Below are 16,687 nucleotides of genomic sequence, written 5' to 3'. Positions count from 1 at the left end.
AAGCAAAACCGAGCGCAGTGACGTTATAGGATTTATATGGCCGATCTCACTTAAGTGAAATAAGGTTTGTTGTTGTTTTGGTTGTTATCTAATGATATATTGTAAAAGTGATGATGATTTTTGTTGATTGACAATCAGTGTGTTTTAAAGTTTGCTTGAATTGTTGCTGTAGGTTTCGCTTTATGACATCAATACTTGTCCAAATATAATTTTTTTGCTTTCTTTTTTGGAAGACTACGTGAAAGAAGGTCTCATATATTTGTCACATGATCTATATAATATAAAAAAAAAATTAATGAAAATGATCTGAAAACTTTGTGTTTTAATGAAAAAAAAAAAAAAGTGTTGTAAGTGAATAGTATCACGATTGACTTTTTAGAATAAAAATATGGTTTTTCGTTAAAATAAATAGTACCAAGAGCTTTTCGTTAAAGTTCCTTATAAAAAAAAGGCCATATCCACCCCCTTTGTAAAAAAAGAATTGATTTCATAACTTAGATTCGTATGTGAAGCCAAACGAATTGGAATGAGATTAAAAGGTGTTCCACAAAATCACAAGACGATATACTCTATGATGTAAATTTGTTTTTTTGTTTTATATATAAAAAATTGGTCTTGTAAGATTTTCATATGAAAATTGGTGTCCCAAACTTTTCATTTGGGAATTACACGGGCATCATGCCTGGAACATATGGAACCCCACTGGGCTTTACCCACTTATCACCCTCAAACACCCTAGCAGGGGTGAAAGCCGCAGCTTGATCAGGAGTGAGTCTCTTGACGGTTGACCATTTGACCCTTTGGGTCATGTCCTTCCTAGGACCCCTGTTTCCGTACTCACCAAAGAAGCAGTTTTGGTGGTATTTTTCACCAGTCCATTCTGTCCACCCTTCAGGTGCAACGGCTTCGTCAATCGATGACTGCATCACAACTACCCTTGCAAATTTCTTCCATGGCCTCCCCAAGTATGCCTTGTTCTTATCCTTCACAGCCATGTAATCTGGCTCACCGGTGATGGTGCAGTTTTGGAGGAAAATGCCGGTGATCTCGTTGCGGTCAGTCCTGCCTTGTGCTGTCACCATGCAAGCCTGTGCTTCCCCTGGCTTTCTCACCACCATCTTGCAGTTTTGGAACAAAGCCACCCCATCGCCAAAGATGAAGTCTACTGTACCAGTGATGGTGCAGTCGCGGTAGAATTGGCGGTAGGTTTGGGTGTAGAGTGTGTCTTGGTATGCATCCATGTGGCAGTTGAAGAAGATGGAGAAGTCGGATTGCACACGCAGTGCCACGGCTTGGTGCTTTACGTGTCCTGCTGTGTTCTCGAACCCAATTCCCTTGGCAACGAAATAGTTTCCAACTGCGGCTGCAGGAACGAAGTGTAGACGGAGGGTGAGAAAATGAGGTAGAGTTAGAATGCACAGTTAATCGTAATTCAACCATATCGAGTCCGAAGTAACCAATATAAACTGACCACTTGGGTTACTAATATGTTCGTAATTTTATCCCACCTCTGTGACGTGTTAATGGCTATTGTCAGATTTTTTTGCAGTGTAACATCCGTTAATAATTTGGTGAATGAATAGGTTAAGTGTTACGTACCAAAGGTTGCAGTGTTCATGGTTGTGATACCATCCGCGTGGCTCTTGCTTCCGCTGATCCTGGTCATGGTTGGACCGTCACCAATCATCACAACATTGGTCATTTCCTTGTCAACGATGACAGTCTCTTCGTACATTCCCTTCTTAATATAAATCACAAAGGCCTCGTTGCTCTTCTGTGGGACCTCCTTCAAGGCCTCGTTGATGGTCTTATACTTGCCAGTCCCATCCTTAGCCACAACCACGTTGGGCTTCAAGCTCTCCGGAGTGGCAGTCAAGAGATCCAGATGGCGATCACTCATCCACCCTGGCACTGGCTTATAATTCCTCTTTGTCTGCCCGCCTTTTGACGAGGACATGAGGCGACGGTGAGAGTTCAATTTAGGAGAATCGACGAGACGAGAGATTTCCGAGACCATGGCAAGTCCATTGCTGGTGAGTTCTTGCGCTGTCTTCAAAAAGCCCCTCATTTTCTCGCCGGCCTCGCCTTTGGTGTCCTCAAACGCGTCAAGGCAGGTTGCCTGGTGATTGACGGCGGCGCTCAGCCACACCTTGAGATCTGCAAGGTAGTCACTGATCTTGCTAACATCGAATGGCCCCATCTTATCAACTGCCCCGAGGAGATCTTCAACTGCGGTTTCCAACAATTCCTTGCACACGCCCAGAGCCTGGCTGGCCATTGGATCCTTGGCATACTCTTTCAAGGTGTTCGAGTTCTTGATCACCTCATTAACTTTGTCCGCCGCCACCTGGAACTCGGCCTTGATCAGGTCCTTCGGGTCGGTGGTGTCACCCGTCTCCTTTTCGAGGCTGCTTTGGCAGGTTTCTTTGTAGGTGGTGGCCTGGCATATGGTCTCGATGGCCTTTTTCTTCGCACCAACCTTGGCAGGCTTCTTGTTGCCCTTTTTGGCCATTTTGACACCCACCGTCACCGCCACTATCATCGCCACCAGAAGTACAACCAATACGGCGATGATGGCTATCTTCTTCTTCTTTGATTCACTAGCTGCCATCTTGAGTGATATAAATTAAAGTAATACACAAAAAATAAAATAAAAAATAAAAAAAACAGCACCAGAAACGCCCGTATGATCGAGAAAGAAAAAAAAATTAATTGAAGAAGAAAGGTCTTTCTTTTTTATAATTATTTTTTCTTTTTCTAGTGAGCTACAGAGCGCTGTCGGGGCTTTTCTTATTCGAGGGAAGTGTTTTTGGTGCCCCTGTGGCTCTGGTTTTGTTTGGAATGGTAGGATGGTGGTGGAATTTATAGGGAACCCTAAACCACAAATATCTGAGTGTTGGTTAATTCTGTTAGAAATGGTAAGGTAGGAGATTTCTCAATCTCTGAGTCCAGACAACATAGATGCATGGTCGTCAATCATGCTTCCAAGTATGGATATTGTCCAAAATAGGCACACTTAATAACACTTGGTAATGGCTAATTAGCGCCTAATTATAGTCCGAGTACGTCGTCCACTTTTTCTCTGGTTAATGGTAATAATTAACTGTATCTCCTTTAATCGTGGACTGCCATAGAGCTACAAAAAATTTACATTGGGATAGCTAGTTACAGACAAGAATGGGATATGTGATTGGATAACATTAACATGCATGTGTACGCGCTTTCTTCAGATATTTGAGAGTTTGATTAGCTTGCATAACTAAGTTTAGCAGATACCCTAGATTCTTGATATACGTATAATTCATTTGTCAAAGATGGGTACCAACCTGAAATTAGAGTTGTTTATAGTGAATTTGTTTGTCTTTTTATCAAATTGAAGTACATTAAAAGATCTTCTAACAAGACATCTCATGAAATCAAGGTTAAACTTAATAGATTAATTGTTTGATATGTTGCTATTGTTGGAAATTTATGGGAACTGCTAAAAAAGATGCTATAAATAAACTTTGTTAACCATAAGATGAGACGGATTCCTCTTTCCTCTTAGTGTATAGAATGATTATCTCCAATGATGCAAAATAAGGAAAAAAATGAAGAAGGTCGAGGTTCCATCATAAAACCAATAGACAATATGAAGAGTAGCCCAATGTGGGATTCATTTTATGTGAAACTTAACCGCATCCGATCTCTAGAGCTCTCCAATTCTGACGTGATTAGTTGTGTAGAGCAGGTTACGCAAATAGTATCAAGCTGCCAGCATGCATACAAACTTAGGCTGTATTGTCCAACCGCAGGATTACCGAAAGAACTCTACAACTACCCAAACCTCATCAGTCACCAAGCTATCATTGAGGAATTGTCATCTCGAGGGCGACCAATGAAATACTAGAGAAGCTGCCAAGCCTTACAACTTTAAGGCTTAATAACACTTTCAAGGAGAACACAGAAGTACTGGCTTTCCCCGGAGGAGGGTTTCCTCGTCTCGAAGTTCTTTCCTTTGTTAATACGAGCACGATAACGGAGTGGAGGGTGGAGGAATGCGCCTTCCGTAGTCTCCACCAATTGCACATTTCAATATTCCTAAAATTGAAGGCACGTTCAGATGGGCTGAGAACTTGAGACATTTTACCACCCTCACACTACTACAAAATTATCTATAACTGGCGGTCCAAAAACCGACAAAAAATGTTTATTACTATCAGATTTTAAGCAAAATTTGACAAAAAATAGATGCAGTGGCAGATTTAATAAGCGACAGATTTGCTAGCGTCAGGAAATGAATTTTTCGACAGAAAATACTCTAAAACCGACAGAAATTTTGTCGGATATAACCAACAGAGAATATATTAATAATGAATAAATAAGAGCATTTCTGTCTGCTAAAACTGACAGAAAATATTAAAACCGCCAGAACTGCTATCAGATATAATCAACAGAGAATTTATTAATAAGAAAAAATAAAGCATTTTTGTCAGATAAAACCGATAGAAAATATATTAATAATTAAAATATATATAAACAACCACTTTCTGCATTTTCCATATCCCCTGCATTCATACCTATGATGACAAAGTAGAGGAAGAAGAAATAAGGGAAAAAGGACCATTGAAATTAATGCATTAAACGACGATTGAATCGAGAGTTATGAAAGAAATTTGTACTTCACTGACATGTAGAAAAGCTCGGATCTTTGAAGCGAAACGAAGACGATGAGTGGGTTTCCAAGAAGACAATCACCACCTAGCTTCAAACTTAACGACATTCGCCGAAATCGTCGCTATGATGACATGCATGCCACTTCCTCCTCCTCATTCCTCTTCAGCTCCCGACCCAACAGCCGCTCCCACTTCCTCACCCCGTGCTCTTCTCTCAAGCAGGCCAAGAAGAAGTCCCTCCAGAACACCCCCAATGCTCCTCCATAGAGTCAGCGCTGGTTCTTCAACATAGATTCAAAAAAGAGATTAAACCCCAGAGATTTTTGACATAATACTTATCACAGATGGATTAGAACCCACACAACCAAGAGGGGAAAATAATCCATACATGAGATGGAGTTCGAGTGAAGCTCTCAGTGTTAATGGCAAATCACACGGTGATGTATCGATGATACATGCAATGCTGCAGGTTGATTCCCCATGTCCCAAGGGTTCGAGGTTCAGATTTTTTAGGGTTGATTTGGTCATAATTGAGAGGAATGATGGGGGTTCCTTCTCGGAGCTTAGAGAGAGGGAGAGTGTGGAGATTTAGAGTTAGGTTTCAGAAAAATGAAGGAGATGAGTAGGGGCCGGATGTGGGTATAAGAAAATTTTTATCACTGTCGGTTAAAACCGACAAAAACATTTTTTAAAATATAAACCGACAGAACAAAAATGGCGGAAAAATTCCCCCAAAAATTTTGTTACTATTTTAAAAAATAAAATAATAATTGTTTGGTTTAATAAATAAATTCCCCCCAAAATCTTATTTTATACTTAATGGAAGTATAATATTAACTCTAAGTGTTTGTTTAATCTACCGTTTTGACGTGATATGCATTCTACGAAACTTTTTTCAACGATCCAACCGTCAAACTTATTTGTACACACTCCAAGATTACATACGTAAAAAATCGTAAAAACAAACATTCAGAGAGTAGTTAACAGAACAAAAAATTTCGTCGGTTATAAACGAAAAACCACAATTTAACAGTTATTTTAGCTCCGATTTTGACGTTTTTTACAGCTATACTACTCGACCCTATAAGAATGCAATGAACGAATTCGATCTTCAATTTAAAATATTTACACTAGTGGATACCAAAAAATCTTATTTTATACTTAATGAACATATAATATTAACTATAAGTGTTTGTTTAATCTACTGTTTTGACGCGATATGCATTCTACCAAACTTTTTTTAATGATCCAACCATCAAACTTATTTGTACACACTCCGAGATTGAGAGATTACGTAACAAAACAAAAGTTTTCGACGGTTATAAACGAAAAATCACAATTTAACAGTTATTTTAACTCTAATTTTAATTATTTTTTACAGCTACACTTCTCGATCCTATAAGAATGCAATGAATAAATTTGATCTTCAATTTAAAATATTTACACTAGTGGATGGCACAAAATCTTATTTTATACTTAATGGAAGTATAATATTAACTCTAAGTGTTTGTTTAATCTACAGTTTTAACGTGATATGCATTCTACGAAACTTTTTTCAACGATCCAACCGTCAAACTTATTTGTACACACTCCAAAATTGTAAAAAACAAACATTTAGAGAGTAGGTAACGGAACAAAAGTTTTCGTCGGTTATAAACGAAAAACCACAATTTAACGGTTATTTTAGCTCTGGTTTTGATGATTTTTTTACAGCTACACTCATCGACCCTATAAGAATGCAATGAATGAATTTGATCTTCAATTTAAAATATTTATACTAGTGGATACCACAAATCTTATTTTATACTTAATGAACATATAATATTAACTCCAAGTGTTTGTTTAATCTACTGTTTTGACGCGATATGCATTCTACGAAACTTTTTTCAACGATCCAATTGTCAAACTTATTTGTACATACTCCGAGATTGCATACGTAAAAAAAATCGTAAAAAACAAACATTCAAAGATTACGTAATGGAACAAAAGTTTTCGACAGTCATAAACGAAAATCATAATTTAACGGTTATTTTAACTCCAATTTTAATGATTTTTTACAGCTATACTCCTCAAACCTATAAGAATGCAATGAATAAATTTGATCTTCAATTTAAAATATTTATACTAGATGATACCACAAAATCTTATTTTATAATTAATGGAAGTATAATATTAACTATAAGTGTTGGTTTAATCTACCGTTTTGATGTGATACGCATTCTACGAAATGTTTTTTACGGATCCAACTGTCAAACTTGTTTGTACACACTCCAAGATCGCATACCTAAAAAATCGTAAAAAACAAACATTCAGAGAGTAGGTAACAGAACAAAAGTTTTCGATGGTTATAAACGAAAAATCACAATTTAACGGTTATTTTAGCTCCGATTTTGATGATTTTTTGCATCTACACTCCTCGATCCTATAAGAATGCAATGAATGAATTCGATCTTCAATTTAAAATATTTACACTAGTGGATAAATCTTATTTTATACTTAATGGAAGTATAACATTAACTCTTAAGTGTTTATTAAATCTATCAATTTGATATGATATGCATTCTATGAAGCTAGTTACAACGATCCAACCGTCAAATATGTTTGTATATACTCTGAGATAGCATGTGTAAAAAATAGCAAAAAAAAAAAAACATTAAGAGATTATTCTGGCGATCGTCCAAAATTTTGCTTTGTTCGTGTCGGTTATATCCGACAGGGCCATGAGTGAAAAAAAAAAAATTAAAACATGTGTTTATTTATTTATTTTTAATCATTATAACATTTTAAAATAATAAAATCAGACATGATAGAGTACACCAAATGTTCATGTGTGTTTATGTGCCAAACAATGTGCTTTGTGATGCATTGAAAAAAAATTGTTTGAATTTCTTTGTATCTTGTTGCTTGCCTATGAGGGAGCATAATCTTTATTACAAAAATGATAGAGCTTCAGATTGTAGTTTGTTGTTATTATTCTCTTATAAAATTTATGGCTCATGGGAATTGGGTTCATTAGACTTTAGGGTCATGAGTGAAATTTTTTTTAAAAAAAAATGTGTTTATTTATTTATCTTTAATCAACATAACATTTTAAAATAATAAAATTTTCATTTTTGTCAGTTATAACCGCAAGAATACTAAAATAATAACCGCCAGAAAGTAAAATAATAAAATAATCAATTTTCTGTTGGTTATAACCGCCACCATTAACTTAAAAACCGCCAGAATCTATCAAAAATATTTTTAAAAAAAAATTCAAAAATACTATCGGTTATAACCGACAGTATTTTTTTGATATCCACCACTAAATATCCGCTAGGAATTTATGTCGGATATAACCGACATGATTTTTCTAATATCCGCCACTAATTAAATAATATGTCAAATATAATTTATCCGACATGATTTTTCTAATATCCGCCACCTAAAGCTAATATTGTAATAGTGTCAGGGGATTAACCATTACATGCATGCCAAGTCGTCTTTAGTAAGATTCAGGAACGAGGAGAGGATTTCTATAAATTCCAACATGTACCTTCCCAGATCATCGTACGACCGAGCACTGGCGTATATGCAACGAATACGTAGGTATTTCTTTAGTTTCTGAGAGTTGAGGTTAATTTGTTTTGTTCATTTGACATATTTCATCATGTCACAATTTATTTGTTTGTCCTGTTACTTTTCATTCAGCATTTGGTGGTTCTCTTGCTTGCTATCCCACTCTGCCTTCTCAAAGCTTTACTCACAGAGAAGAACAAGAGCTCAGTGGAGATTATTTTAGGTACTCCATGTTACATATGTGGGTTTTAATTTTCTGAACAAACGATCCATAGGTGAAGAATGCTTTGCTTTCTGTTTGTGCATGGATTTTTTTTTATTTTTGCGCCGTTACGTTTTGCACCTATCAGATATCTAGTTTTCTTTGTTTACAGATTAATATAGTTCTTCTAAATTATAATACAGAATGAATGGTTCAACTCCTGATTGTACCGAAACCCCTTAAAATAAAAATTGAACACCTGCCGTGTTGTCTATGTGATAAGATATGGACAATGTCCGTTTAATTAGTAGTGAAATGCCGACTCTCATTTTGAAATCTTGACAATATAATCATCACTTGAAATTTGAAATGATAATTATAAACATGGTGAAAAATACTAATATCACTTGGTCTGAGAGAAATGCAGACAAAACGTATAGTTTCACAATTGATTTATGAGTTCTTGATGAAGCAATTTTATGCATCACTTGGGCGAAAATGGATAGCCAACTGGAACCTCGTTTTTTTGTTGTACTTTTTCCCACATCGACCCCTATAAAAACAAAGGGATAATTCATTAACCTTGTTATGTGGGTTTAAGTCCGCCGAGCTAAGTAGCGTTAGCTTGTGACTCAAGTGAGGGCATTAGATTGGTGGAACAATGGCTCGACTCACTTGGTAGGGCTGGCCATGTGCATATTGCTGGCTTGCCCGTTTCAAGTTGGGAGTTGGGTCATGTGACTTGGGCGAAGGCTCGAGTCATTTAACCCCTACAGTGGAGGGCACCGCGTAAGGCTGGCTTCACAGAGCAACGAGAACCTCCCGCTCTCAACGGTGGAAGGATAACGAGCTGGTGCACTGTCAGCCCATCAATGCCTGGTGGGTTGAGATCAATTGAACCACCAATTTTTTCTTTTCTTTTCTGATCTGTGTAATAATCATCATATTTTTCTTCCGTATTTGTTCCCCGACAAGATAGTAAAAACAAAAGTTCCTTACTTAGTGGTGAACAAGAATTTCACTTCAATCACTACGTTTTGAGTTCAAACCATTCCCATCCTCTTAATCTAACTTTTACCAATAATATCGCTTGTAATCTTAACCATAAGGGTGAAATGAAGCTGTTTTATGAGCTGGTAAAAGTAAATTCGTAGGATTTACTGAATAGGAGAAACAGTACTGGTAATTGGACAACATACGACAGAAGAATCAAGAATGAATGGTTTTTCTTTGTATTCAATGTTTTTGGTTTATTTTGTCATCTACGCACTCGACTATGAAAGACAAAAAGATCTTGTTTAGTTGAAAGTTTGCTCTGAAAGATTCAGAGTTTGGCTCTCCGTAGTTCTAACTTGGCAATAGTACCCAAGTGGACTTCATCTGGACCATCTGCGATTCTCAACGTTCTTGCTGTGGCCCAAAGATGCGCCAGACAAGTGTCGGAAGACATGCCAGCACCACCGTGCACTTGCATTGCCATGTCAAGTACCTTAAGCGCCATGTTTGGGGCTGCTACCTGCTCCAGGTGACACAAATGTAGATACAAGTACACATTGGTGTATATAAATGCATTTTGCTTGACAGTTAAAAGAACACTACAACAAACCAACCGCCCCCCCAAAAAAGTTAAAATTTTACAGCCTGTACGTACCTTTGCCATTGCCATAGTTCCTCGGGCCTTTTTGTTTCCAAGTCTATCAAGCTGGTCAGCTGCCTCCAGAACCAACAATCTGGCTTTCTCTAGCTCAATTCGACACTGAAACACAGAATGCCGATTAGGAAAGAGTGCCGACATTCTTATACTAAGTGTCTAAGAGATGAATCTAAAAATCACTTCTTAAATCATTTAAATGGCTGGAAAGGCTTGAAGTCTGATTTATCTCAGTTGCATAATTAGTCTCTATTATTAGAAACGAAAGTTTCTCAGTTACGCTATTAAAGGGTGCAAAATCATCATACCTTTGCAATGTCTGAACGAAATGAACCTTGTTCAGCAATCAACTTTCCGAACACTTTTCTACTAAGAGCCCTTTGAGCCATTAGCTGCATCCCACGCTCGGCAGCTCCTATCAGTCTCATGCAATGGTGTAACCTTCCTGGGCCTAGTCTACCCTGCAAGAATTTTTAAGTTATCGTTAATAACTAAAGCAATTCGAAGATACTACACAGTGAACCTATGATACGTTCAGTCACAACCAATATCTGGCCACCTATTATCTGAAGCAAAGAAACATCTCTTAATTCACGAAAGGCATCTCAGAAATGAAACTAATTCATGGTTACACATCAGCATGTGGTGCTACAAATGCCATAAGCTCCTAAAAGGACACTAGCTGATCAGACAGCAACGAAGAACAATACCTGTGCGATTTCAAACCCGCGTCCTTCTCCCAGTAGAATATTTTTTTCTGGGACACGTACATTCTCAAATAATACTTCTGCATGCCCATGAGGTGCATCATCAAAGCCAAAAACCGTAAGTGGTCTCTTTATGTGTACACCTGGAGTTCGAATATCCACTAAGATCATAGATTGCTGCTTATGCATTGAAGCATTGAAGTCGGTTTTCCCCTACATAGTATTCAGATAACCTTCATTAATAAAATTAACAATGAATTGAACGAATAATTAAATGGCATACAAGAACTAACCATGACTATAAGAACTCTACACCTCGGATCCATAGCCCCACTTGTCCACCATTTCTTTCCGTTGATGATGTATGAATCTCCTTGTCTGTACATAAAACTCAGAGCCAAACAAAAATATTAAATATATGTCTGGCAGAAACTTAAAGGAGTGATTGCAAGTAACCGTGAAGAAGCTTGGATGAAAATGTTGTGATTTGAGACGCATTTCCTGTATAATTTTGAGAAAGAGGACACTGCCATCACCATAGATGCTGCTTAAAGTCACCTTTTAATAGAACACTCAATATTGGTTGCATCAGAGGATGCAACTTGGGGTTCCGTCATTGCAAATCCTGACCGGATTTTCCCCTCAAGCAATGGAACAAGCCATTCAAGTAGCTGCTCCTTGCTGCCATAGCGCAACAATACCTAATGCAAAAGTTAAGTGTAGAACAGATCATTAATAAAACTCCCTTAAATAAATCATGCAAAAGGCCAGACATGTTTCACAAGAGAGTATATAAAGTTTAACCGTTGCACTATTAAAATAAGTTCATCTGCATATCATTAAACTAAGCAATCCCCAAAAAGAAGCACTTATTAATCTTTCCCCAAATCATCCTCTAGACAATGACCTCATAGGATCAAGAGATGCTTTTCCAGATAGAAAAACGGTGGTAACACTTGTCTGTCACTTGTAAGCAGTTGGTAATCTAAAAGCTTTCATACCTCCATATTTCCTGTGTCAGGTGCACCACAATTGAACACTTGCGGAGCCCAAACTGAATGACCCATGATCTCACAAAGATATCCATATTCAAGGTTTGTAAGACCTGCGCCCAATAAGCGATTGGAGGGATTCTCTGATAGAAGATGATTGCTTCCATCAAAAATTAATTTTCTGGCCCTGGCAGCACTATCAAACTTCACAAGTACAAAGGTAGAAACCAATTATTTCCATTGGAAAGATAATTATTCTGCATTATACAATAAACCAGTTGCCAAACTTGGAAAAGTGAACAGCAGACACATACAGGTATAAATAAGTTCCAGAGACCTTCTTTCTTTGCTAGCTCCTTTAACCTCTCCTCCCCTGGATGAACCGTCCAACGTGAGTTAGACTCAGCAAGTTTGTAGAATTCTTGTTCCATGGGATAAATGTGATCTTCCATGAACTTTGTCAACCTGTTTCTCAATTCCATAACCCTTTTACTGGGGACAAACCTCCCTCCCCCTTTTGAAAATCCTTGATCATCACTCTCTTGTCCAAATCTTTTCAAGTAGTCTTGAGCAATGAAAGCACCTTAGGCCACAATTTGGTATGTCAGTACTCTTGCAAGTCATTATGTTTGAAAACTGATAAAAAATTGATCCATATACAGAAAACATGTATTTCAAGGAACACAAAATTGTTAGATGGCATAGCTTACCTGATGAAGGATTTTTGGGAAGCACAGATTCTCGTCCAATAAATTTCCATGTGTAGTCTATCATAAAATTTGCTCTGTCCCCAGCATACTGGGCACTCTCTCCTCCAGAAGCATTACCCTGCATTGGAATGCACCTATCACTTAACTCCTTTTTTTCAACATCCCTTGACAAAAGTGTTCTGCGCTGAACTAAAAATTCAATGTCAAACAATTGCTTTAGAAGTTACCATAATCCATCGACTATATATCCCTGCAAAAATTGATGCCCCGCGAAATAAAGAAAAGGTAACATAGAACTTCCACTCAGCAAAAGGCCATGGCTTTCCCTGCATTGCCACATTTCCATTGTAAGTCTCACTTTTTTTCATAAGGATTCGACGTGATCATGGAGTGCCGGCTGTCGACTACCTGACGCCCTCCCCCTCCTCCTTTATCCGGGCTTGGGACCGGCCATGTAAGACATAGGCGGAGTTCATTGTAAGTCTCACTACATAGAATTAATTAAAAACAGAAAATAAACTACCCAAAGAACAATCTATTGCACAAGCATCACCATTAACACCTATCTATATTATTCTTAACGCCTTTGACAACTTCTCATAAATACATAAATTACCAAAAACAAAGAAAATGTAAGTTAGCCAGAGTACGAAAAAGAGCACATGCGTTCCTGTCTTCCATGCTATTGTACTGTTGACTTACCGATGAAGAACAATATTCTGCTACATACTCTGCCTGAGAAGGAATCCCTTTTGGAACCCCAGTGTGTTCCAAACCTTCACCAACTTCAGCCACAATGTCCACGATGTAAGGCTGCAAAGGATTGAAAGTAGTAATTAAATTATTAAAAGGGAAAATGCCCATGATAATACAATTATTCCACTATCCGCAAGCCAAAGGGTTAAGTTTGAAAATTGGTCAAGTACCAAACAGCTATAAGCAACATCACACATTTGATTTCCAAGAGTGGATAATTCCCAGTCGAGAATGCCAATCACTCGATCCTGCACAGTAAGAGTCAATTAGAGAGAGTTTGTCTTTTGTCACTGGACATAACTTTTGATGACTGAAATGCATCATCCTCAAAAGATTTAGAGTCCAGAAAAGAAGTAGATTGATAAGGAAATGTTCTCTATGTTTGACTTCAAGAACACGAACAAGCACGTGTATTTGTATATCCATGTAAGCACACAAATGAATAAGGCTCTTGAAGTACCAAACCTCAATAGGATGAAACACGAGATTATCAATGCGAAAGTCCCCATGAACTAAGCCTGCTGCTGCCCCAGAAGAATCTTCAAGAGGAATATTCTGCTGCAACCAATCAATCAGCTCAAACATCTTCGGATTTCTCTTGGGCTTGCCCTCACCAGTTGAGGCAATATATTGCTTTGCCCACCTCTCTACCTAAGAAAAGCATAGGATTCGTAATCCCTTCCAAGTTAAAAGAAAACTAATATTGATATACAGCTCCCTTAAGCATATATTAGGTTTCAATACAACTATACAAGCATATAAAGTAAATTTTCGCATTCGATTCAGAAAACAAAATTTATGCACCTGCCATTTACAATAGTTGTTACGACGCCCATATTTTCCTAGACCGATGGCATCAACATCAGCAGAATGTAGGGATGCTAAAGCTCTTGCAGTTGCTTGGTAAAGTAGCCTCCTCCTCTCAGGTGCTACACCCTGATCAAAAGCAAATTTAACAAATTATAATCAAATAATCAAATTTAAATAGGGCAAAACAAAAAATGAACCGCCACTAAATCTATAACACCAATTTAATACGAACATTAAGATAACTTGACAGAGTAAATTGGTACCGGAAGCTTGGGGTCGAGAAAAATGCGCCCTTCCAGAAACTCCATGATGTAAAAGGGGGTTCCGATGACACTTGAATCGGTACACAAACAGTAAACTTTAGGAACCGGAACCAGTGTATGAGTACCCAATGCCTGAAGAACCTGCAATTCGAAACAGAAAGGATTAAAAAAATGAACCTTTTTCAGCCAACAGCAAATCATCCAACATAAATTCTTTAATTTTGATTACTAAGCAACATCAGTCACACAAAAAAAAAAAAACTACTTTTCCTACAATTTCTAGCCAACCAAACAGAGCATATAGGATTGTTGAGTCAGAAAATAACAAGGAGAGAAGAGAAAAGCTGACCTGGAACTCTCTCTCGACGGCATGAGCAGACTGGAGCAACTTCCCCGGCGGCTTCTTCCTCAAAACGTAGCGTTTCAGAGACGCCCCCGATCCTGTCTCTACCTTATAAGTCGGATTCGATTGTCCATGCCCGAACTATCATTTCGTAATTCACAATCCGAAATCAAAATCCAGAAAATGCATGCACACAATACATATATACACCTATATATATATAATAGAGAGAGAGAGAGAGAGAGAGAGAGAGAGAGAGAACCTTAGAGACAGTGAAATTGGAGGAAGAGGGGGGAAAGCCATCAACGTTGGCGGAGGCGTAGGATAGCAAGGCGTTGAGGTCGAAATCGAGAGGCGTACGGCCATGATCCATTTCGAACAAAGTTCAAACCTTTCGAATTAAATGGTGTGGTTTCAGTCTTCTTTTTCTTCGTCTGCTCTGGCTCAGACGAAATTCAACGATAATTACATCAAGGACCAAGAAAAATTACACGCTCTCGAGTACAGAATTAAGGTACTCGCCCCTGGTTTTCAGGGATTTATGCACGTGGCCGTTTTACGAGGTGCGTTGAATTTAGTGGGCGCGTGGCAGTAGGACGAAACGCGAGTGAGAAAAGGATATACCGAAATAAGGAAGAAAGGACAAAGATGGCAATGCATTGGATCACGTGAGAAAATGAAAGAAGGAAGCAGATGGAAGGGCTTGGGTTTAGGGACGTATTGTCTTTTAACCTAAGCTTATTTAGCGAAAATTGGGTAGCGAAGATTAGGTGGCGAATATTGCATAATCCTAGTACGTTGTTAGGACAAATTCTTAAAGCAAAATATTTTCCGGATTGGTCGTTTACGGAGGTTAAGCTGGGTAGAAGGTACTTGTGGGGGTCGAAGGGCATCATTCAGGGGAGGAGGATACTGGACAGAGGTATGACATGGTGGGTTGGTGATGGTAGGTCTATTCGAGTTAGTCATGACCCTTGGCTTCCACGGCCTCACACTTCTAGAGTTTGATCAAAACATAATGAGATGTCAATGATGGTGAGGGAGTTGATTGATTCAGAGGAGGGGCTTGGAAGGTAGACTTGATTCGGCGTTGTTTTGAGGAGGAGGAGGGCAATCTTATTCTTGGTTTACCAATAAGTTTAGCGGGGTGTAAGGATAGAGTCATATGGCACTATTCTAGAAACGGGGATTATACCGTTTGTACGGGGTATGGAGTTGCCATAGAGATGCAAAAAAATGGGGAACTTGATAGGAAAGGGACGAGGAGTAGTAGTTGGCGGGCTGAGGTTGACCGTTGTTGGTAGAATGTTTGGAGGTTGGTAATGCCAAATAAAATGAAGTTTTTTATTTGGTGCTGCTGCAACAAAACCTTAGCAGTGCGGGTTAATCTTCTCCGACGACGGATGTGAGTGGACAATTCATGTGTTATGTGTGAAGCAGCGGAGGAGATGGAGCAACATTTGTATTTTGAATGCAAGTTCAGTTGTGTGTTGTGGTACTACTGCTCTTTACAGCTAGACATAAAGTCTATCACAAGGCAAGATTTTTGTGAGTCTTGGCAAGGGTTATATGCTCGATTTCATGATGAAGATAGACAAGAGGAGCTTTTGCAGGAGTGTGATTTTGTTATGTGGAGAATTTGGAAAAGTCAAAATGAGATGGTGTTTAAAGTGTTAGAGTATATAATCAAGCCATCAGGATTGTGACATTTGTCAAAAGGTGAAAGGATAGAATACAAGAATTAGTTAGTTAGTTAGTCCAAGTTGTATAGGTCAGGACAAATGTAACTAAGTCTTGTGAAAGGATATATAAAGAATGTAACAATGAGAAACAGAACAAGAAAATATACAGAAAGATTTTATCTCTCTCTCTCTATCTTTATCTCTTTTCTCTTCTAAGATCTTCTTCTTCCTTCTGAGTGTTCTAATCTTTTGATGCATTAGTAGAGATAATTGTACTATGGTTAACATGGTATCAATCGCCTGAATTGCTTAGACAGCTTCTTCGTTTCTGGTTTATTGTGCTTCCGCTTCGTCTCTT

General features: G+C 38.1%; 2 protein-coding genes across 2 annotated transcripts; both read right to left on the bottom strand.

Annotated features, from left to right (window-relative positions):
• Window positions 1–572: 572 nt before the first annotated feature.
• On the bottom strand, window positions 573–2,845 carry LOC126596201 (putative pectinesterase/pectinesterase inhibitor 28). Its single transcript, XM_050262714.1, has 2 exons — window positions 1,600–2,845; window positions 573–1,363 (listed from the first exon to the last, which is right to left on the bottom strand). Exons 1-2 carry the CDS (start codon window positions 2,609–2,611, stop codon window positions 666–668), a joined length of 1,710 nt encoding a protein of 569 aa, XP_050118671.1. The 5' UTR covers window positions 2,612–2,845; the 3' UTR covers window positions 573–665.
• Window positions 2,846–9,624: 6,779 nt separating this feature from the next.
• LOC126596198 (probable acyl-CoA dehydrogenase IBR3) lies at window positions 9,625–15,114 on the bottom strand. The gene is made up of 17 exons (XM_050262711.1): window positions 14,910–15,114; window positions 14,654–14,788; window positions 14,305–14,445; window positions 14,036–14,167; window positions 13,697–13,882; window positions 13,402–13,479; window positions 13,178–13,288; window positions 12,703–12,801; window positions 12,476–12,593; window positions 12,080–12,348; window positions 11,775–11,969; window positions 11,332–11,474; window positions 11,067–11,151; window positions 10,777–10,986; window positions 10,375–10,527; window positions 10,067–10,171; window positions 9,625–9,931 (listed from the first exon to the last, which is right to left on the bottom strand). Exons 1-17 carry the CDS (start codon window positions 15,018–15,020, stop codon window positions 9,740–9,742), a joined length of 2,463 nt encoding a protein of 820 aa, XP_050118668.1. The 5' UTR covers window positions 15,021–15,114; the 3' UTR covers window positions 9,625–9,739.
• Window positions 15,115–16,687: the final 1,573 nt, after the last annotated feature.

The sequence above is a fragment of the Malus sylvestris genome, chromosome 13 (genome assembly GCF_916048215.2).
Source record: "Malus sylvestris chromosome 13, drMalSylv7.2, whole genome shotgun sequence".
Lineage (NCBI taxonomy): Eukaryota > Viridiplantae > Streptophyta > Magnoliopsida > Rosales > Rosaceae > Malus > Malus sylvestris.
Note: the sequence above shows the minus strand (reverse complement) of the source record. Positions and strands in the feature narration are given on the sequence as shown.

Coding starts and splice junctions, on each gene's coding strand:
- LOC126596201 (XM_050262714.1), bottom strand. CDS start 2,611: ATGGCAGCTAGTGAATCAAAGAAGAAGAAGATAGCCATCATCGCCGTA. Junction 1,364..1,599: donor CATGAACACTGCAACCTTTG/GTACGTAACACT, acceptor TCGTTCCTGCAG/CCGCAGTTGGAAACTATTTC.
- LOC126596198 (XM_050262711.1), bottom strand. CDS start 15,020: ATGGATCATGGCCGTACGCCTCTCGATTTCGACCTCAACGCCTTGCTA. Junction 14,789..14,909: donor CCAATTTCACTGTCTCTAAG/GTTCTCTCTCTC, acceptor ACGAAATGATAG/TTCGGGCATGGACAATCGAA. Junction 11,970..12,079: donor TCTGGAACTTATTTATACCT/GTATGTGTCTGC, acceptor GTACTTGTGAAG/TTTGATAGTGCTGCCAGGGC.